At 44.2% G+C, this 23,354-nt stretch overlaps 4 protein-coding genes across 4 annotated transcripts; 3 read left to right on the forward strand and 1 right to left on the reverse strand.

Annotated features, from left to right (window-relative positions):
• Positions 1 to 22: 22 nt before the first annotated feature.
• Positions 23 to 2,537, forward strand: BDCG_06355 (molecular chaperone DnaJ). The gene is made up of 3 exons (XM_045422090.1): positions 23 to 411; positions 485 to 1,716; positions 1,797 to 2,537. The coding sequence occupies exons 1-3, from the start codon at positions 208 to 210 to the stop codon at positions 2,011 to 2,013; spliced, it is 1,653 nt and encodes a 550-aa protein (XP_045277809.1). The 5' UTR covers positions 23 to 207; the 3' UTR covers positions 2,014 to 2,537.
• Positions 2,538 to 2,593: 56 nt separating this feature from the next.
• BDCG_06356 (vacuolar protein-sorting protein bro1) lies at positions 2,594 to 7,227 on the forward strand. Its single transcript, XM_045422091.1, has 3 exons — positions 2,594 to 3,524; positions 3,627 to 5,220; positions 5,288 to 7,227. The coding sequence occupies exons 1-3, from the start codon at positions 3,247 to 3,249 to the stop codon at positions 6,380 to 6,382; spliced, it is 2,967 nt and encodes a 988-aa protein (XP_045277810.1). The 5' UTR covers positions 2,594 to 3,246; the 3' UTR covers positions 6,383 to 7,227.
• A 2,490-nt stretch (positions 7,228 to 9,717) lies between these two features.
• BDCG_06357 (zinc-finger protein CreA/MIG) lies at positions 9,718 to 12,551 on the reverse strand. The gene has a single exon (XM_045422092.1). It carries the CDS (start codon positions 12,162 to 12,164, stop codon positions 10,746 to 10,748), a length of 1,419 nt encoding a protein of 472 aa, XP_045277811.1. The 5' UTR covers positions 12,165 to 12,551; the 3' UTR covers positions 9,718 to 10,745.
• Positions 12,552 to 21,064: 8,513 nt separating this feature from the next.
• BDCG_17289 (uncharacterized protein) lies at positions 21,065 to 21,844 on the forward strand. The gene is made up of 2 exons (XM_045426430.1): positions 21,065 to 21,115; positions 21,260 to 21,844. Exons 1-2 carry the CDS (start codon positions 21,074 to 21,076, stop codon positions 21,596 to 21,598), a joined length of 381 nt encoding a protein of 126 aa, XP_045281646.1. The 5' UTR covers positions 21,065 to 21,073; the 3' UTR covers positions 21,599 to 21,844.
• Positions 21,845 to 23,354: the final 1,510 nt, after the last annotated feature.

Genomic DNA, 23,354 nt, shown 5'->3' on the forward strand with positions numbered 1-23,354 from the left:
ACATTATTCCAGATCCCTGGCCAAACTTAGTCATCCAAAATACTTGAAACTTTTTTTTTTCCATCGCGACGGAGATCAAAAGGAAGACTGTCCAATCTACTGATATCCCACCATCTTGTCGTTTCGCTTGCCCGGACTTGCGTCTGCAGACAGTCTGGCTATCTCAACTCCCCTTCCAGCATTGGTGCATTATTGCTTTGATTTAAAATGAGCGCTGGTGCTCCTAGTATACCCCGGACAGCCCTTATACCGGCTCGCCTACTCCGAACCTCACGACACTGCTCTAATCAATGTGCCACGATACGGCCGCAAATTCAGTCGAAAACGTTTCAGAATGACTGCAGGATATACCATGATAAGTGGCCATTTTCAAAGCCATTAAATGACCGCAGCGCCCGTCCATTCTCAAAGGTATGCGTCTATACGAGTTCAATGGGCACCACATAGATGAACCGCTGACCGTTGGCCCGTGTCTACTTCATAGTCTTTCCATGCGTCTGCGCCGTCTCAAGCTACACGCGACCCTTATAGTGTTCTCGGAGTAGGCAAGGATGCGTCTGCTGCAGACATTAAAAGGGCGTACTACGGACTCGCCAAAAAATACCACCCTGACACAAATAAGGATCCCAATGCAAAAGAAAAATTTGCGGAGGCACAATCAGCATATGAGCTGCTTTCTGATTCAGAGAAAAGACAAGCCTATGACCGGTTTGGCTCGGGAGCATTCGATCAGAACGGCGGCTTCAGTCCTGGAGCCGGCCCTGGTGGCCCATTCTCCGGAGCAACCACTGGTGGTTTCCACGGGTTTGGCGGCGGATTCCCTGGCGGGGGTTTCTCTGCGGATATAAATTTCGAGGATCTATTTGGTGCTTTTACCGGTGGTGCGGGTCGGCGGGGACGGTCGAGAGGAGGACCGTTCCGATCTGCGGTGGTAGAAGGGGACGATATCGAGGTACAGACGAACATCTCTTTCATGGATGCTGCCAAGGGAACAACGAAGGAAATCTTCATCACTCCGCTTGTTCAATGCAAAACATGCAATGGCGAAGGGACGAAACCGGGCAAGAAGCGGGCACAGTGCAAAACTTGCGGTGGGACAGGTTCGCAGGTTCATTTTATTCAGGGAGGGTTCCAGATGGCTAGTACCTGCACGTCGTGTGGCGGTGCTGGTATGTCTATTCCCAGGGGATCCGAATGTAATAGCTGTGGCGGCGATGGGGTAGTACGGGAAAGGAAGACGGTACATGTCAATATCCCAGGCGGAGTAGAAGACGGAATGCGGCTGCGGGTGCCAGGGGAAGGAGACATGCCAGCAGTAGAACCCGGTGCCCGCACACAGCGGGGCGATCTTTATGTCTTCATCAAAGTAGCCCCCGATTCCCGCTTCAGCAGATCCGGTTCGGATGTGCTATACACAGCACAGATCCCTCTCACAACCGCACTTCTAGGTGGTGAGGTCACAGTACCAACGCTGGATGGAGAGGTCAAGGTCAAAGTGGCCACAGGAACTGGTACTGGCGATAAGATTACTTTGTCAGGGATGGGAATGCGGAAACTTGAGGGTCGCCGTGGCCAGCAGGGTGACCTCAAGGTCGAATTTAAAGTTGCCATGCCGAAGTACTTGAATGCGAACCAGCGAACGATCCTGGAAGTGCTTGCTGACGAGATGGGTGACAAAACTGCTCGACGGATGATGAATATCAATAAAAACGACAAGTGAGTAGAAGGCCCATCAATTGTAAGATGCTGTGATAGGGGGGAATTGACCACGTATATTTTTCTTGTTTCCTCTTTAGGCCTCCTTCCCCCGACTCGTCAACATCTAACAAAGATAGCAGCACATCCAGCGATACTTCACACAAAAACGAAGGATTCCTCAAATCAGCGTGGCACAGACTCATGAACCAGCACGGCAGCGGTGGCAGCAGCAGCGGCGATACCTCTGCAAAACCCAACGATTCTGGTGACGGGAACAAAACGGACGAATCGAAGAAGGCCTCCGGCTCGGGATGATATGTACACCTGGTATCTTCAAAGAGGTTGAGGGTGTTATAGTTTTAATCCTGTCCTTATTTTGCTTCTTTTTGTCATAGTGTTGACAAGCAATGTTCTCCATCGTGTCTTTTTATCTTCTTGTATATGCCCCTTTTCCTTGATGGTAGGGTTTAATGTTTCCGTTTATTGTTTATTTTCTTTTGTATTGGAAGCTGTATGATTAAATAAATGCATAGCGGGGTGGGCCATTTAGACTTGGGGAGAGATGGATTGGATATCCCTTATTTCCCATAACCTCTGTACACTACTACTTCGCTACTACAATCACTCTATAGCTAACATCTCCGCTACGGTCAAGCTCGATATGAGACAAAAATAATCAGGAGCAATTATAAATCTATATAGGACAGCCGCATATAATTGTCGCATTATCAACGCCATAGCAGCTATATCACCAAAAGCATGGGCAAATAAAAAGGAGGACAAACATACGAAAGATATTCAACGAACAATGGCATTATTCCTAAGTGCCTCCAAGCCCCCTCTCATCTCTAGCGCCGTGCAGTGGTGGCTCGACTGCTGCCAATCGCAAGCCATAGCTGGACTTGTTCCATACAGCATCTCCCATAGCGCGTCGATTTCTTGCCTCTTCCAGCAGCCAGACCTAAGAATAACCTGACCGTAGCCTCACTAACTCGCATAAACCTGGGCTTCGAGAAGAGGCGTCGACCCTCCAGCTCCTGGCCTCGCTCCGGTCTCCCTAAGTATTTTGTTACACCGTACCCATTTGCTTCCATTTGTCCCCATCCTCTCTCACACTGTTGTTTGTTCGTGGTTTAAATCGCCTGATGTGTGGTTGTGTGTCCCGGTCTGCTAGTTAGTTAAATAGGCTGGAGTGATAGTTAAAAGGGTTTAAGATCCGGTGATGACATTTCTTAGTCCACCGCCAAACTAGCAACATCATCGTCATTGTCCTTGGGCGAAGACCAATCCTGAAGTTCCCAATACCCCACATCCAGCCATCGAAAGCCTCTCTCCAACCACTGCTTCTGCAGGCCAAATACGACTCGTTCCTCTCTGACCACTTCTGCGACCGCTTTTCGACTGGTGTTTAGGAAAGGGAGCTGTGTTTGTTACCTCCGACTCTCCTCACTGTTTGCCTACCTAGCCACAACATTTTACCTCCACCTCTTTTGCCTCACCACCCCCCACCCACCCCCTTAACCCCCCCCGCGGCGGGCCATTCTCAAGATGGTGCAGTCACCTATGATATCGAGCCCGCTGAAGCAAACAAGCGAGATCGACTGGATACAGCCCCTCAAGGCCTACATCCGGCAGACATATGGTGATGATCCAGAGAGATACTCGGAGGAATGCGCAACGTTGAACAGGCTGCGGCAGGATATGAGAGGTGCTGGCAAGGATAGCGCGGCTGGGCGGGATTTACTATATCGGTATTATGGCCAGCTTGAACTGCTGGATTTGCGGTTTCCGGTGGATGAGAACCATATCAAAATATCCTTCACCTGGTAAAGTCTGCCATGCTACATGAGCAATCAATTCCGCTATGATTTTTTGCTTGCTCCGGCTTCTTTTTTTCTAACTTATTGTTCTTTTACAACACTTGGCAGGTATGATGCGTTTACACACAAGCCAACATCTCAATACTCATTGGCGTATGAGAAGGCTTCGATTATCTTCAATATATCCGCCGTTCTATCGTGCCATGCGGCGAACCAAGACCGATCTGAAGACACTGGGCTGAAGACCGCTTATCACTCCTTCCAAGCCTCTGCGGGAATGTTCACTTATATCAACGAAAACTTCCTACATGCCCCTTCGACGGATCTGAGTAGGGACACCGTTAAAACGCTGATATCGATAATGCTTGCGCAGGGCCAGGAGGTTTTCTTGGAGAAGCAGATAGCTGATGAGAAGAAACCAGGGTTTCTGGCTAAGCTCGCAAGCCAGGCAGCATATCTCTACTCACAAGCTGCAGAAGGTGTACAGGAAAATGTGGCGAAGGGCATATTTGAGAAAGTGTGGTCGATTGTCATTCAAATAAAAGCCTCCCTTCTAGCTGCTGTCGCTGGTTACTACCAAGCCATTGCAGATGACGAAGGGGCTCTCTACGGAATATCCATCGCCCGACTCCAGCTGGCTGAAAAGCAGGCTACCTCAGCAATGAGTTGGGCGAAGTCTTTTCCATCCTCTCCCCCCGCAGGCTCAAACCTAAGCGCGGATACTGGTCCGATCTTACTCGATCTCACACGGCGACAGCTGGCGAATATCCAGGAAAAACTGGCATTGTTTAACAAGGATAACGATTTTATATACCACCAACCAATCCCTTCTGAGCCCAGTTTATCGACCATCGCGAAGTTGCCCGCTGCAAAAGCAATGTCGGTTAGTGAGTTATACCAAGGACAAGATATACAGAGGATAATCGGGCCGGACATTTTTCAAAAGATTGTTCCAATGTCCGTTACAGAATCAGCAAGTTTGTACGATGAGGAGAAAGCGAAGCTGGTTCGTGCAGAGGCGGAGAAAGTTGAGGCCGCGAATGGTGAAATGGCTGCCAGTCTTGACTACCTCAAATTACCAGGAAGCCTGAACATTTTGAAGGGAGGAATGGACCAGGATATGGATGTCGATGAAGATTTTAAGATGTGGTGTGATGAATTGGCTGATGCGCCTCCTTTTCGCGAAGCTTTCAACGAGGTGCAGGAGGAAAAAATATCCATATTAAGCGTATTGGATCAATGCTCTAAGCAACTGGATATGGAAGAGAGTGTTTGTGAAAAGATGCGGTCCAAGTACGGAGCGGACTGGGTACAGCAGCCCAGTTCCCGATTAACATCGACCTTGCGCAGTGATATTCGAAGCTACCGTGATACCATCGGCGAAGCCAGTTCCAGCGACTCGCAGCTTCTCGTGAACCTGAGACAACATGAAACTGACTTCGAGGAAATGCGCTCCGCCGGGGAAACCGACGAAGCTGATGTTTTGTTCCAAAGGGCTCTAATTAAGGTTGGCGGAAAAGGCAAAGGCCGAAATGGGCATGGTAGCCCTTATACTGCTGCTCCGGAGACAAACCTCCTAGGCGATGATTTCGAAGCGGGGGCGTCTGTTGCTGAGCAGATCGCGAGGGTGGAGGAGCTACTTCGAAAGCTGAATCTTGTGAAAAGAGATAGGAATCAGATTTTGAAGGATCTGAAAGAGAAGGTTTGCACTGTCCTATGAGATACTTTGTTGAGCAATTTAAATGTCAACAAATGCTAACGGAACTTAGGTGCATAATGATGATATTTCCAATGTCCTGATACTGAACAAGAAATCTATCGCCAACCAAGAAAATCAATTGTTCCAAACAGAGCTTGAGAAATTCCGACCTCACCAAAATCGACTACTACAAGCAAACCACAAACAAACGGCGCTCATGAAGGAACTTACAAAAGTTTATGGCGACCTGCTCCAGGATAACAGAGTCAGATCAGAGCAGTCCAAGTACGAAGTGCTCACACGACAGAGGAACTCGGTTATGTCCAAATATAAAAAGATATACAACGCCTTCAAAGACATTAATTCGGGCCTACAGCAAGCGCAAGCCTTCTACGCGGAGATGAAGGATACGGTGGACAGCCTACGGAAAAATGTCGATACATTTGTCAACAACAGACGATCAGAAGGCGCGCAACTCCTCAGTCAGATCGAACGAGACAAAGCCCACCACCAGTCCAGCCAGGAGGACCGGGAGCGTGAAAAGTTAAAATCCCTGATGGAGCGTCTCTCCGTAGAAACCAGCCCTCAATCACAACCAACATCCTCCTCATCAAAACCTCGCCCATCCCCTCTAAAGACTACCCCCGGCCGCTCCCCGTCCATTTCAACTCACCACAACACCATGTCCTACCCCTCCACCAGCCAATACATGACCGGACAACAACAGCAACAACCACAACCACAACCACAACCACAACCACCACTGCAACAACAACAACAACAACAGCCACAACAATACCCCCAACAAGGACCCCCCGGCGTCGCCCCCTCCGCAGAAGGCTACAACCCCATGGCCTACCTCTACCAACCCCCCATCTCCCCCCCACCAAACCAACAATACTTCTCCCCATCACAATACGGCTACGCCAGCCCGCAGCAACCCACCCAGTTCATGCCGCAGGGGTACATACCGCCTCCACCGCCCCCGCGGCCATCTCAGTCGCCCTACCCGCAGTCCAGCGCGCCGTATCCGCCGGCGGGATACATGCAGCCGCGGCCGTACAGTGCCATGCAGCAGCAGCATCCGTCGCAGACGCCGCAGGGCCCGTCTGGTGGGCAGAGTAATAGCAATGACCCGTGGGCGGGGTTAAATGCGTGGAAATGAAAGTCGGTATATTGGTATATGGGCTTTGAGGGACGAACGGCTTGCAAGCTTCGTTGAGTGACGGGTGGCGAGTGCAGTTGTTAGGAGCCGCGCCGCGCGAAATGGCTAAAGGAAGAAACAGACAAACAAGAATAAAGAAAGGAAAATCTACGAAACGCAAGCGATAAGAGGGGGAAGAAAAAAGGAGGGGGGGAGGGGAGTTGGGAATATGGGATAGTGATGGGAAATGAGATATACTTTTTTTTTCTTTTTCTTTTTTTTTAGGTAGAAATCGCTAAAGAGCTTTTTTATTAACCTTTTTAGTACCGCAAGGGAAAACTTTGTACCGGCTGCCAGTGACGATGGGCAAGTGGATGGAGGCAATAGATATTCAATTGAGGGAGGCCTTTATGATATCGAACGAAGGAGTGTGAACAGATACGATGAAATGGGTGTCTCCGTTTGCAGAAAGAGGTGGGGGGGCGCGCAACGTGTATGGAAATATCAGATACTCGAACTTGTGCTTCATTTTCATTTTTGTCTCTTTCATCTCTTTTTTTTTCTCTACTGCTTATTATCTATCTTCTCTGTTGTGTTTCTGTTTTTAGTCTCCTCATCATCATTAGCTATCCTCTGTACTGTCTCTATATCTCATTGCCTGTTCTTACCACCGTTTCTAATTTCCTCTTTTTTTATTATATCTTATCATAGTTTTTTGACCATCAACATCGTTTCCGTTCCCCTATCTTTTTTTTTTCGCACCTCATACATATATAACTCTCTACCATATGCACTCTGATATGGTTTTAGCTCTCTATATATCTTTTCAATCTATATGCATATTCCTTTACACATCTCATACCACAAGAGGAGGACCTCCAAGAAGTCAACTCACCTCATTCTTTTCTACCCCGTAATACCTCTCCAATATCCCATCTATTCCTCTCTATCTACCACATTCATTTTCTCTACTGTCCCCTCTCCCATCTCCGCCCCTCCAACTATTCTCCGAACGAATAAAAATAAAAATAAAAATAAAATCACATGACCTTACGTCATCCCACCCCATTGTACACTAATCCAGCCCTATTCCACTCAATACACACAGCCGCTAGCCACTAGATAGATATTAACAACCATGTTCCAACATCCCACAGATATTATGAAGCTCTTGCACTTCTACAAAGCATTATATATCATGCAATAATCTCTTCAATGTAACAACTGAGTCCCTTTGAGGTTATGAAACGATGTTGAGAAACGAAGATAATGAATGGGAACGTCGGACGTAGACTAGTAGTTAGGTCTTTATATTGAATGATGAGACTATTTATAGTTTCGGGTGCTGAGTCAGCCTCCTCTCCTCGCTTGCCCGCTTGCTCTTGCTACTGTGTGCTATGTATGCAGTATATCTATCTATCTAGCTCTGCAGTCTCATGATGAGGTTTCAAGTCTCGCATTATTTCAATACGCTTTTTAAGCACTACTTCTTTTCATCAAAGAATTGTCTTCTCTTATTCAAATGCTATTAATACTTTCGTCTTCTACAACGAAAAGAGCTTTGAGATGTCAAAAGTCAATCTTCTATAGCGAAGCGAGCTCTACAATAATTATCATTTACAAGAGAATAATATCAGGATATCTTTTTATAAAAGAGAGAGTTCTCTCACAATATACTTACTGCCAGAGAATGAATAATCATATGATTCATATCAATACTAGATCACAGTGCAAACAATGATGAGAAATGATGAAAATTATAAAAATACAAGAAATAATGAGTTTCAATTCTTCAGTGTTGTTTGAACAAACTGACTCAGAGAGAGGGTAAGTAATATCATTAACAGAAAGAGTGGATTTGAGCATTTTTTTCTTTGCATTGTTGGTTTATGTTTTTATATGTAACTATGGGTCTAGTCTCTATGAGGAAACCAGATGCCAGTTCCTTGTAATCAATCCCTACTTGAATGATTTGGGTGTTTTTCCGTGGCTGTGCGGGCTTAGCTGCTAACTACTACGGAGTAACTTAGCTGGTCCTGCACAGCATTATTATTATTCATTGAGCCTAACTCCACAGAGAGAGAGCATCCTGCCAACACCATCATCTTCACTACTGCGTACTCCGTACTGCACTCTAACTCCACCCAACCCAACCCCAACCCCAACCTAAAATAAAAAATAATTAAATTAAAATATAAAAAAAATAAAAAAAAAGAAACCCAAGTTCCTCCAAAAATAATTCCTCAGCAAGCGCAAAACTCTATTAGTTATTAGTTGTTTGAGCCCAACTTCCAGCCCTGGCAGCCTAGCGTTCACGGGGCTGCAACGGCAAAACAACATCCGGGACCGACCTACATACTAACTAACATACTTTGTACTTTGTACCTAGGTAACTAAGCCGAAGATCAGCCGAGCGCATCGATAAATATTTAATTAATGTATGTCCTAGAGCATTGATTGAATTATCCTAGGCAAACTTATTTTTCCTTTTTCTTTTTCTTTTTTTTTTTTTATTTTATTTTTATTTATTTTTTATTTTTTCTCTTCTTTTAGCCGCCGCCGGGTAAGTAAGGTAAAGAAAGTTCGGCAATCTCTATCCATGCTCCATGCTCCATGCTCCATGCCTCGGACGGGGGGTAGGGAAGAGGGTTGGTAGAGGTCTCTAGAGAGAGTGGCGATAGATGAATCGTCATGGCCATGGCCCATCGCTATCGCCGTTGGCCAGACTTGAATCTCTTCCCCCTTGCCCGGGTGGGGCCCGCCCCCGTACCTAGATAGAGATAGAATAGGAGGATATGAATAACTACCTAATAATCAATCCCCCCATCGTTCGTGCAATGACATCTCCTTCGGGACGGGATGCCGGGATGCCGGGACACCAACCACAGGAACGGGGTAAGAGGTTAGGATTTGGGGGAACTGACGAAGTAACTAACTTAGTTAATACCTAGCTAGAACCTAGTTATATAGTTTATGAACAAACTAATAATAACCCAAGAAAACCGAAGTTGGATACCCCCGATCGATATGATAATATGATCTCGAAACCAGACCAGACCAGACCAGAACCAAGACCAAGACCAAGGCAAGTAAGTAAAGTACGTATATAGTGTCTGTCCCCCTTCTCAGCTTGAGTGGGTTACATTACTCCGTACAGTAACCTAACCAGCAAAAAAGCCACAACATCCAAGCCAACCTCGCAGTGCCCAACCCAACATTGGCCATGACTCAATGAAAATTAATATCGTTGCCTGATGCCTTTATCCCTCTCTCTCCGTCCGCCCTCGGCCCGCGTCTCAGTGCCTAACTTCTAACGGCCGGGGGGAAGCTTCAGTACAGAGTAACTTCCTAGGTAGGTTAGCTACACAGTATACCTCGGTACAATACCGTACATACCCGGACGATAGATGTATAATGCGGCAATAATCATACAATAAAATTCTTCTGATTATTTATTTTCTATATAGATAGATTATTATTAAGAGAGAAGATGTTTTCTATTAATTTCAAAAATGAAAAAAGAAAGAGAAGAGAGAATCAATCAATCAATCAGTCAATCAATCAGCTGAAACTCACATCTTCCCCCTTTTCCCCTTTTTGGACTCGCTTCATTCAAGTCATGAAATATTATATATATCTCGAGTCCATTTCTCTCTGCGCATTAAAATTTTTGTAAAATATAGTTTTTGCTTTTTCCTTTTCGCCTTTCCGAAAGCAAAATGGATTCAAAAGAAGAGGGAAGAACATGTGTGATTTTATTTTTTCTCTTTCTTCAAAAAGTCTTTCCAATGCCAAAAAAAAAAAGCTGAACAAGGCAAAAATATATAGAGTCATGAGAGTAGAGAGAAGCTTGAAATGAAAACAAAAAAGAGGAAAGAGAAGAAAAGAAATTTATTAGCAAAACAATGGAAGAAAAGTAGAAGGGGAAAAAAAAAAATCCAAGCGTGATTGTAAATGAAAATCCCAGCAAATTTAATCCCATCCGTCTATAGTTTTTTGGACTCCGAACGAAGCATCGCTGAAAGCACCGGCAAAGCAAACCAACAAAAAAGACGGGAAAGAGAAGGAGTTAGACAAATAGGAAAGATAACCCTGCAAAGACAAGTTTTCGTGAGAGGCAAAGGAAAAAAAGAGGAGAAATCCAAAATGTTTCCACCCTCCCCAATCTATATGTAAAGTTCAAGTTTTCTACTCCACCGTCTAAAGATTATTCTAAAAAAAAAAAAAAAAAGGCAAGGTGTAACGTATTCGTCTTTTTTGTTTCTTTTTGTTTCTTTTTGTTTTCTTTTTCTTTTTGTTTTCTTTTTCTTTTTGTTTTTCTGTTTTTCTGTTCTTTTTATTTTTTATATTTTTATTTTCATTTTTATTTTTTTGGCGGGTGGGTTTAATAACGCTCCCCCAAATCACCACCGGCTATCGATCCCGTGACCGATGAATTGCCCGAGGAAAACCCACTTCCAGGATTTAGCATATCATGCACAGCAACCTTGGGGATCTGAGGGACCGGGAGCTTGCGCTGCGTTCCATCTGTGCGGGATATGATGTCACTGATGCTGGGTCCTATATGCTGAGGGGAAACGTAGTGATTGTTCATATGGTTCATGCCGTCGGTCTGTGGCTCCATAGGTGCCAGAGCTGGGGTGTGATGGAGAGATAGATGGCGGATGGAGGGGAGTTGGAGGTCGCTGCTCCCGAATGGTCGGAGACGGGGTGAGTGGGCAGGGGTTGCTAGCGGAGTGTGGTCTGGGGTTGGGGAGAGCGAGTCATGGGATAAGGTGGGGGACGAAGGAGCGGTGGAATTTGGAGAGGAAGGGCGGGAGCGTTTGACGCGGTGGCTGTAGTCTTCGTCGTCGTGGGAGTGAGAGCGGGCCATGGAGTGGGAGAGTGCGTAGGCGGAGAGAGAAGGTAGGCGGCCGCTGGTGTTATGGTGGTGGTGGTAGTGATGTGGTCTTTGGCTGGTAGTGTTGTACAGGCTGCTGCGGACCTGGTGTGGAGAGAGGTGGTATCCTGATGAGTGGTCATCGCGTTCTACCTGTGATGCTGCGGTGGCTAGCATGTTGATATCCATAGTGGTCGACGGTCTCTCGGATACACCTCTGCTGTAGGGACCTAGGCTGGATCGCATGTGCGAAGCGTAGTTGGTGTACGAATGCGGCGGAGACACATTTGGCGAGCCCACCTGCGAGACAGGTGCTGACCTGGTCATGGGTTTACCAGGGGGAGGCATCATATCCCTCGACGGGGAGTTTGCGGTGGTGTGTGGTCTATCCGCTCTTGTGGTGGTGGGAGCAATGTGTTGCTGTTGTTGCTGTTGTTGCTGCTGCTGCTGCTGCTGTTGTTGGTGGTGGGCAGCCTTGTGGCTTCTCCTCGAATTTGGATTGTTGTGGATGCGAGAATGGCGGGTGAGTTCGTCTGACCGGCTAAACCGCTTGGAACAGCCTGGATGCTGGCAGGCATGTGGCTTCTCTCCGGTATGGGTGCGGATGTGGCGTGTCTGGTGTTCCAGGCGGTGGAAAGCACGGTCACAAAGAGGACACTTGTACGGGCGAGGGAGGCTTTGTCGTGGTTCTTCACCGCTTGCACGGCCACCTTTTGCCAACGGCGGTAACAGGCTGACTGTGGAAGAGGCCATGGCTGGAGTGGTAGTGGTAGGAGTTGAGGGAGAGGTTGTTGTTGTTGTTGTCATCGTCGTTGAAGAAGGGGAGGAAGTCAGAGTTGTAGCAGAAGCAGGCCGCTTCTTTGAGTCGTCAACCTGCGGGTTCAGCAGATTCGAGAAATCTACTGCAGTGGATGGCCGTGGCATTTACACCGGGATGACAGTGGGCAAGCTAAGAGGTATTTTGGATGCCTTGTATCTCCTGGTAGAGTGCAGGAGAAGTAGTGATAGTTGTAGTGGTGGTGGTAATGGTAATGGTAATGGTGATGGTAATGATAAATAGTTGACGATGATAGAAGAGAGACGAATATGGAGGGGAGGAAAATAGAAAATAGGCGCCTTGTAGCGGTATTAGTAGTAGTGGCAGCGCTGGGACTTGATGGAGAGAGACAAGAGGTCCACCGCTACCTAGTAGTAGACGTAGTCGTAGTAGTAGTAGTAGTAGCGGTAGTAGTAGGTAGTAGGAACAAGGCGTGACCACAGCAAAAGGCTGAGAGATTGGGGGTGCAAGTGTGGGGGGGGGGGGGGGGGGGGAAAAAAAGGGCCCGGGGGGGACAGACAGTCCAGCTTATTTATATATATAATGAAGAGCAAGAAGAAAGGAAAAAAAATAAAAATACAAATGAGGCAATAAATCAGAGGAAAAGAAGACAAAGGGGGGTCTGGTTGGCAATTTTTAACTTAATTAATATGTAGTCGTCAGCAGAAGGAAGAAGGGGAAGAAGAGGAAGAAGAGGAAGAAGGAGGATGAATGGATGATATTATTGTCATGACATTAGTTAGTAATAATAAGAAGCAGAAGAAGAACAAACAACAACAACAACAAGAAGAAGAAGAAGAAGAAGAACATAAAAAGCTGGAGGTGGCGGCACAAGTCAGTCAGTCACAAGCTGGAGAGGAAGGAAGGAAGGAAGGAGAGGATGCGGCTTGGGGGGGGACGGACGGAAAAGAGGAAAAATTAGGAAACAATCTGCAAAAAAGGGGAAAAGGGAAAAGAAAAAAAGTCGGGACAGAACGTTGTTTCTTCTTCCTGGATGCGGATGTGTCAGTCATTGTTTGTTACCTACTCTACTATTAACTATTATTGCTGTGCAGGTACCTGTACCTTGTACCGAACGACCGTTCTGCCCTTACAAATATTTCGCCCCGCTGGTCCCTTTTTTGCAAAACGGAAAAAGGGCTGCAAATTTACATGTGGTCTGGGTGGTTCTGCCAGGCACGACGATGACGGACGAAAAGGTTACCCAGTAACTACTCCGTAGTTCCCAGAAAGTTACCGCTGTTACTGCGACTGACTTGTACCCGAGGCCGTACCGAGAAACGCGGAGAGTGAGAAGCCAAAAAAAAAAAAAAAAAAAAAAAAAAAAAAAAAAAAGGGGGCTTTCTCCACACTCTCTCCCTCTCATGTCTATTGTCCACGCACGGCTCGCTTCTTTCTACTCTACTCTGCCATCTCATCATTCCTCTCCTCTCTGTTGAATAGTAGAGGGGAATATAAGATTGGTTCTTTTTACCAAAAAGATGTGGGCGGGTCCCTGCTTATCAGGTCCAACCCAATGTCACTGCAGCCCAAATGAAGTGGCGTGTTCACGTAGCTGGGTCATCTCTACGCTGCCTATACCACCCTCCCTGGAGTCCTGGGCCCAGCCCTGGACCCCCAGCGCAGCTCACCACGGGGGATGCAGATGCGCGCCGGGATTGGGTGAGTTATATGACTTACTAGTCTCGGAGTTTAATTTGACATGGGAAGGATTTTCTGGGGCAAATGGGAAATGACTAGTAGTTAGTGAAGAAAAAAAGAAAAGAAAAAGAAGAAACTAATACTCCGTAAATAGTTGAAGGGAAAAGGGAGATCGATCTCCGCTGTGACATTTTGTATTTGCAGTTACATCTGAGAATTCCAGACAAATGGTACCTGGCATGGCTCCATGCACATGTACTCTGTACCCTCTCGCTAAATACTTTTGAACGTCCCTAGGTATAATTATTATTATATTATGTAGCTGAACAGGCAAGTTCCCGGGCTTGCTCACTATATCCATCCTCTGACTTGTATACACGTGTCAAGTCACTATACAACCAACACCCCAGACGTCGTTACAGGCCCTCATTTATTGCGAGCAAACTTGCTTAGTTATCCACATATATCGCCTTCAATAAACCACCAACATCCACCACAGCCTCTGCAGAGTGGGGGGTTCATCTCCATCTCCATCTTCACATCTCTGCCACCATCAAACAAAATAAAAATAATCCTTCACTCATGTATTATTTGACCGACCGGCCGCCGGCCGACTGACCGAAACTCCCAAGTTAATTCCCCGCCTCACCCATCCCGCAACCCTCACCTCAGTGACCTCACCCACCCCGTATTCGCATTCGATCCGGCAGCGCCCCCACAGGCCCCCGCTCAAAATAATAAAAAGAAGTAAAATAATAAAAAAACGAAAAAAAAAAAAAAAAAAAAAAGAGAGAGAGAGATGGGAAGAGAGAGGGGGGGGAAGTATGAGCACTCATAACCGCGCCCCGGGTCCCTCGTGCGTGCTCTGATGATGATCATACTACTCCGCGGGCCATGTCTATCCAAGCTATCTATCTACATCTACTCCATGCCTGTATACATACCATGCATGCCGGTGCCCGCTGCCGTTTGCCATTCAAATGATCCTCCATGCCGCCCACGTTCGTTCCCAAGCGTCGGAATGGTATGGAAATGAGAACAATAAAACCTGATTCTGATACAAATCATTTATTGTGGCTTACCTTCTACCCTACCTCTTTTCTTCCTTCCCTCTTTGCTTTCATCTAGAATGTTTGAATATTCATTCATCTCTCCCTTTTGCCCCCTCACCACTCACAGCGCCTCCCCCTCAAATACTATAATAAAGAAAAATAAAAAATTATACCTAGGCAACTCCAAAACCAAACCCTCATCATCGGGCCGCGGGGAGGCGTCCAAGGCCAAGGCGTAACTAATAAGGCGCGCCGGCTTACGTAACATACGAACGCGGGGCGGAGGAATTCTTTTCAAAAAATTTTTTTTTCAAAAAACAAATCCAGAAATGGGGAAGGGAAAGCCGGGCGCCCGTTGGGGGAACGCTCGGAGATAACTTTAATCCGCTCGCTTGCACGAAAATAACCCGGAACACCCCCTGTCAATTGTTTGGTTGTTGTTGGGGTTTTACCGCTGGTGTTTCCGGGAAATGTTGGAAGAGGTTGAATGGAAATTTTTTCGCTTACTCATCGTGATACAGAAGGTTGTTGCGTGGAATTTTTTAGATTGCTATGATTCAGCACTGTTGATGATGTACGCAGTAGGCCTTGTAAATATCATATTAATCTAACTGAAAGCTTTTGTATTTGTTGAGTAAACGAATAAAATATAATTAGTCACTATAAGTTCAAAGCTTTTAACTGTGCAGAGTGAGCTATAATCTTGTCATCATTATGATAACTTTAAATATTGAAGTTGAGATTACAACTGCTGCTGTTATCACTGTTCAGAGCTCTCTTTTTAACTTGTACATGTACATACATGCTCCTCTGGTGCTACATCTCCAATATTCCTCCAGAGTTAGATGAGAAGCACGGAGTAGAGACAAGAGAGAGAGAGGCGGGGTATAAATAAGTTATGCACGGAGTAGACTGGGGAGTGCATTTAGCCCAGGAGTTTCTATTGCTAACTAACCTCGTGGGCTGGAACAGAGTCTCTGATATGATACGTATGCGAGAATAGTCACAAGCAGGCAGAAAGTAGCTCTGAGTTGTACTAAGAGAGAAGGGGGGGGGAGGAGTAGATGTGTGTGTGAGTGAGTACACACAGTAGAGAAGTAGCTACTTAGCTCAAGTATTCAGGTGCTGAGGTAGAATTGTGTATATCTATTTTAAAAGCTTGTTCATTCTATTAGAGCTGTTCTCTGTATCTAGTCTATTTTACTTATCATGCATTCACAAGCATGTCATTATGACTCGGAAACAAGATGATGATTGTACTCATAGATAAAGTCAGAGTTTACTGTAAGTTAAGTTACTTTTTTAGTTCAAAACTCAAGTATTCTAAGCTAAGATAGTGATTGATCACTAATAATTATCACATGTTAAAAATGAGAGAAGAACAGAAATTGATAGCTAGTAGGCATAGACATGTATTCTTCATATTTCAGTAAGAGTATCTTATTATCTCTCTCTTCTTTTTTATACTTTAAACTCTGTAAAAATAAAATCTTCTCTGTTTCATAATTTCATTTACCTACTTATATTTCTCTCTCACATATTGTCATGATTTCAAACTTTTTAGAGACATGAAAGAAGTCTGTGATCAGTGATCACATGCAATAATAATATTAGCTGATTATCTTTGAATTCTGTGAGCTGTGAATTTACCTGAAGCTGTTATTTTCTTTCATTCTTTCATATTATCTAAGAGCTTGAAACTACTCATAAGTGGCATGATATTAATATTAGTATATTACACAACAGACTGAAGAATGAAACTGATTATTATTATTTTTTCTCACTTTTTTTATAGAAGTTTTAGCTTGAATTCATTACTTTCTACTTTAAATACTAAATAAATACTCTTCACCCAACCTGTTCTTTAGCCTGTGCTCTATATACTGCTATTCACTCACGATTCTCTTTGTTTCTTTTCACCTGAGATTACGTCCATACTTAGGGAAAAGTATATTATTGAGAACATCTGCTTGCAACATTGTGGATTGCTCAGGGGAAATCTCGGGGGAAAGCTCTTGAACGAAAATTATGTCAGATTCGTTCGAGTATTTTCGAGCATAGTTAACTAACTAACTGCGGTTAAAATTGTATTCAGGCGTGGTGAGTCTGTTTTCAGCCGCTGCTACCTACGGAGTTTCTTTTTTTTTTTTTTCTTTTTTTTTTTTTTTTTTTTGAATGAAAGAATTTTCTCTAGTGATTGCTGTTTTTGGTTTTTGTGTATTTTTGCAAAAGACCGATCACGCCCTGCCAGCCGTACCGAAAAATGGCGTGTACGGAATAGAGTTCGTCACTTACTCAAAGTTGCCCGATCACTTATTAAGGCGCTGCACATCCCATCCAGCACATGCACAGTGATCATGCATAGATAGTGACAACGAGCATAGAAAGCACTTCTGCAGAAATCAGGTCTAGCCTGTTGATCAGATTATTTATCAGATTTATCAGATCAATGCTAACGTCTAAATGAAAGGAAAAAAAAAAAAAAAAAAAAAAAAAAAAAAAAAAAAAAAAAAAAAAAAGCTTGAGCCATTTGACATAAAGAAAGTGCATGGTTATTTTCAACTCAATCTCAGGTCTTGAGTCACTCAATTTTGTATGCGCTCACCGCCTCAATTATTATATCTCTTCTTGTCTGACCTTGCTGATTAGTTACATCACTGGTTACCCGCGGCAAGGGAAAAACCCGAACGCCCGCAAGAGAGCCAGAGAGATCATAAGAGGAGAAAATGAAGCAAACACTAAAAAGAAAAGAAAATGAAAAGCTCAAGATTTGAAGCCTGCCAGCTCAAACCCTCCAAGTTCAAGGTCAAGTTCCAGTTCTAGCTGTTGACCCCCAACCAATTCCTTCCACCAATGTCCCTTGTCACCCCATCATCACCGACGCCAGGCGCCCGGGGCAGGCGCTTTTAAAATTTCCGTCGCGTAACCTCTCTCTCATCAAGTGTCATCGCAACCTATCGTGCCCTTCCAACCGGTGGGTATGCAATGCAGTCCATCATTATTATTGGCATCCGAGCCCGCACACCACCCTCTCAAAAGTCACCAGCAACCCACGCGCGTTCGTGCCAGCCTCAGCATTCCTTCCCCCCAAAACTGTCACATCATTTAAACTCAACAATGACACATCGGGCATTGCAGTCCGCCTCGCGAGCAAGCACAATGTAATCCTCCCAATAATCCTCGCCAATGAGGGTTGCAATTTTGCAACCCCCCCCCCAAAATCGAAAGGAACAGGAGAAGAAAAAGGTTGAGTGTAACTTTTTAACCCCAGAAAACCCCATATCAGAAACCTGACCATTCAAAACACCTTGGGAGATGATAAGGGGTCTTCCGCATCTGTTGCACTATACTATTCAATTTTAACAAGGAAGTTTTGGGGAGGGAGAAAAAAAAAAAAAAAACTAAAGATGATACAAGTCAAAATATCCGAAACCCCATACTTTCTCAGTTTCATCCCACCCTTCCCCCCACTCTCTAGTCTCTCTACAGACTAATAAATTGTCAGAGAGTTGACAACACCCTTGAAGGACTTGTTGGGCTGGGCGGGCCGGATGGGAGAATCCGGGGATGAGGCCCGCAGTCGTTTGAGGCGTAGGGGACCCCTAATAAGCGAACAACCTGGGATGTGCGAGCCTCGGCATGATTCTATTTGTCGTTTGCTGGACAGCTTGAAAACCAATCAATCAGTCATGCGCCCCGGAAAACCCATCTTCTGATTCCTGTTGGAAGACAAAGTTGAACTCATACGAGTTAGAGAGAAGAAGATGGATTCGCGCTGAGACTCCTGGTTTAAACGTTTCAGCATCAAAATAAGGGCCTCTGCTACGCGTAAGACGTATTCCCCCCGCTTCTATTTTAAGTCCGCCTGGAGCCTCCGCCTATCCTATCTAGGATTAAACTCTCTCTCTCGCCTCCACAGGCCGTGTCCATCCAATCCTGGGAAACCGACGACCTCCGCGGCTGAACTGAACTGAAGCGAAGCGTAAAGGGAAAAAAAAAAAAAAAAAAAAAAAAAAAAAAAAAACCAATATCTCGGGTATAAAGAAGCGATAACAAACAACACCATGTAACTCTACGCTGACAATCAAGATTGTTTGATTCCTTTTTTTTTTTCCCCACAAATTCCCTTTTGTCGCTTCGCTCTCCACCACCTGGACATGTAACGACAAGGAAAACACGATTAAACCAACATAATAGAGATGCATATTGGACTCTGTATGCATGTAACAAAAGCCCACTTTCCAAGAATATCATTTTTCCCCCAGAGCGCCCAAAAGTAACGACCGCCACTAGTTTATTTTTTAACCGATCCCTCTATGGAATACTGCGTACGTAGTACGTAGTACGTAGTTAATAACTGGCAAACTCCCATCACGATAACCATGCCTGATGGAGGCCAAGAGTTTTCTCCGGATTTTCAGCTCCGCTAGATAGCTCGAATCGATGAAGTTACCTTACCCCAGATGGCCTCCAAAAAGGTACCAAGGATTAGTTTGGGTTGGGGTTGGTTGGGGGGTTTGGGGGTGGGGTAGGTGAGGTGGGTGGGTGGCGATGATGGTGGTCGTGGCTTTTCTCTTAGCGATCTCTCGCTTGTTTTTACGCATATGCTAATTTACTTTCAATATGTACAGTGACTTTCAGCCAAATTACACTAAGTCTCGAGGTAGTTAAATCCAGAGTAATTAGCCAGAAGTTATAAAGCCACATGATGCTTAAATATACCTCTTGAAGTTATTATTCTATTCTATTCATTTTCTTCAAAAGAGATGTGAAATTCAATAGATAAGAGAATTCTGTATAATTTATCTATTTAATGTTGAATTATGTGACTGCGAAGTATTGAGAGAATTATATCTAATTATGATAATAAAACAGAGTATTCTTATTATTCTTATTCTTCTTCTTCTTCTTCTTCTTCAATTATAGATGTATGCAGTCAGAGACTATGACATCTACTTCAGCTCTCAGGGTTTTTCTAGTACTTATTCAGCTAACTAATACTCCGTACTCCGTATACATTTACCAATTTCAGATATGCAAAATTAGAAAAATTCCAGCTCTGAATACAAAAACCTTTTTACAAATTGTAGTATTTTTAATAAAACAGAGCATATCAAAGTGTTTTGAGACTAGTGTAATTCAAACTTATTGAGAAATGAATTAAATATATAAGGTATGTACACGTATCTCTCTATCTATTCTCTCTCATACTTCATGCTTTCTACTTCATTCATATTATATAAAATCATATTTCTTCTCTCAAAGTATGCTCATAATTACTGGCTAGATTTGCTGTATTTATTATTATTATTATTATTATTTTTACAAGAATTTAGTTTTTATCAAAGCTAAGCTTATTAGTCCCCTGAATCCAAACCCAAGAAGATTGGCAGGAAATGATGTGATGAATTGAGCAAATGACGACCAGAACAGCGTGGGGGCGTCGTCAGATTTCTCTTTCTCATTCAAGGGATTTTCCATTGTGGGTGGGTGTTTAGTTATGTTCAACAAATAATGAATAAATGGAGATTTTTGACTCCATCTTGGCAATTTTATTTTGCTCAAACCTCCTCAAAAGTCTGTACGGAGTATAGAATTATGACTTACGCAGCGTACAGAGTTTGTATTTTTTCACCCCCTTCAAAATGATGGCCATTTGAATCTTCATGGTTCATTCATCATCATTGCTTCCAAAGTTCATTGTCTATGAAAGAGCTGCGTTGCGGCAATTTAGTTCTCTTTATTTTATTTTTATTTTTATTTTTATTTTTATTTTTATTATTATTATTATTATTTTGAGACCAAGGCTGGAACAGTGAAAAGAAGCGTCGTGGTGAGGTATTCAATGGAATTACAGATCTTTATTACTACCGATGATTGATGATCGTTACTCTTACTCTCATGACTTGAAAATTACCCCGGCCAATTGAGAATATATGGGGGCATCGTTATTATTAATCTCCATTTTTTGCGGAGGATGGGGATGGGGGAATTTTCTGGGATACAATCCCCGTTCCCGGTTGTTTGGGATTTTGGCATGGGGGTGGATGGAATGCATGCATGCTGGTTGTTGGTGGCGGCGGCGGCGGCGGTGGCGGCGGCGGGAGGCATGTCAGAAGTGAGAAGGAAAAAAAAGAAAAGAAAAATGATAATAATGATAATAATGATAATAACCATCATGATCACCATCAACAACAGAAAGAAGAAGCGGGGGAGTATGAATATTTGATCAGTTTCGGCCGAAGCTTCGTTTCAACAGAAACAAAGAGTTATACTTCATAGAGTTGACTTCCTCTCCACATCCATTTGCCCGCGGTAGCCGCATGGAAGTTCAATTGTGCTCTGCGATCTCCATCGTTGTTTGGGTCAGTGTTCACGGGGAAAGCTGCTAGGCAGTCCCGCTGCTGCTTGATCCGATCCCCCGCTTCTTTTTGTCTTTTCCTTTCTTTTTTTCTTTTTTTTTTTCTTTTTTTTTCTTTTGCTTTTTTATAGTTCTCATACAGTGCTAGCAAACCTTGTCTCCGCGCCCGCGCTGTTTCCGCAAGCAACAACAACATCCCGTCGTCCCACTTAAACAAGTTAGGATACGGGATACGGTATGTATTAGGCGAATTCTGGGAAAAAACACTCACTTCTCGGACGAATCTTCCGGATTTGTCTCCCAACGAAAGAAAAAAACGAAAAAGAAAAAAGACAAAGAAAAAGAAAACTTCTCACAACGTGGGTGCTGCAGTCAGCTGCCGGTGATAACCAGGATTCGCAATATATTTGATTCCCCGACTTTTGCGTGTGTTTCGTTCCAGGCACTACTAGCCGATTTGGCGTCTGCGGCCGAGACCCACCCATAATAACATAACGAATAGCCACGGATTTCCCTGTCGTGCTGAGCGGCGCTGGAAACCGGATATCTTCACAGAGACGGGTTGCTGTACAGAAGAAGTCAAGTGCTTACATTATCCTCGTCTCTGGGTTAGATTGAAATCTCTGCTTACATGCGGCATATAAATATTAACAGAAAAGGTACTCGGGTATAATATTAATACAGAGCAGTAGGAAGAGATAGTTGCCGGGTTGAAGCCTTGCAATATAATTTGACCTGATTTGGCATGCTAAATAAGTCAAAAAAAAGTCAAAAAAAAAAAAAAATCCAAATATGTAAGTTAACTATGTAGCTGGCGCCAATCTCAAACGGCACCTGAACTATGTCCCCTCCAGTTCAAGGTCTCACGTTCTCACTCAATTCCATGATAGGCTTCCATTACAATCGATCTACAAGATTCCACCTTGAAGAGATGCCCCTGAGCTTCTTATCAAGTCCGCCTCATCAGCGCTGCAATCTGAAGCTTCGACTATAACAAATCTTATCCGGCAGGGGAAATCTCCGTTTTCCAGTTCTTGATGTCTTTGTATCCAATTGTAGCGTTGGACTAGACTGAGACATTCCCTATTTATCCTCATTATCCTCATGAGCTTTTTATTCTAGCAGCAACTGCCGGCTGGACATCTGGACCTTGAGGTTAAAAGCACTGACCCTGCGGCCTCGCGCATGGACTCTGAGCAGCTATGACCAGTGAGTCGATTCTCAATCACTGGAAAGGCGAAACCTATGGAGATTCGCTGATGATCAGACAATGCCTGGAGTGAATGAATAATGGCTTGGGAAAAAGGGATGGTGATGATATTTCCCCGCACGATATATTTCCAGGCAGAGCTGTTTATAAGCTTATAGGGTTTCTACTTCTTCTCACTCAAAAGTACTGCAAGATGATCTAATGTCGTCCATCCACACCCGGACTCGAGTATACGGAATATCCATGTGTTCCGTGGATGGGAACGATGGTGAGATTGATTGATAGTAGCGGTTAAGGACCTCTACACCTTGAGGAACAAGAGATAACCCTCATTGCCCACGCGAGGCCCGGGGACCCGGTGATGTATGTATATGCATACTTCAAATGAAGATATGAAGAAGAGCATTAAACAAGCTGACAACTGTGAAGGGACTCATCAGTGACCCTTGACCTTGCACCACAAAGAGTATAATAGCGCTTTTATGGAGCAACATATCTCTGAGAGAGTTTCGCTTCATTATGTACTTCTGCTACTGCTGTGACTGTTGTTCAAGAATCATTCTTGAGAAATCATTCTTTATCAAGAATCTACTAATCACAGCTAATGTCCTCATGTGCAAGATTTGATATTCTTGAAAATCTCATTGCAGAGATTGTTGAACATTGACATGTGAATGAACTTCTTTGAGATAAATTCCTCGGCGATAAGTATGAGAATATGAATATATCTGATATTCTTGTGATCTGATAAAAAGATTAGAGTGAAACCGAAGATATATGACTTTCTGAGATATGAACATTAAAATGAATCTGTTGAATAAGATACATGAAAAATAATTGCAATGTCTATTAGTTGAGTTTCTGAAAGCTTTTGAGATCAACTAAAGGGCCTGTTCGGTGCGTCCGTGTGTACTCATTCTTTTTGTACAGATCTCCACTTTTTTTAAAAAGTACGGCCTCAATATCATGACTGTTCAGTGGGCAGAGTGTCTGTACTAATAATACAGCTGCTTTTTACAAAGTACAGATGAAA

The sequence above is a fragment of the Blastomyces dermatitidis genome (assembly GCF_000003525.1).
Source record: "Blastomyces dermatitidis ER-3 genomic scaffold supercont1.6, whole genome shotgun sequence".
NCBI classification, from domain to species: Eukaryota; Fungi; Ascomycota; class Eurotiomycetes; order Onygenales; family Ajellomycetaceae; genus Blastomyces; species Blastomyces dermatitidis.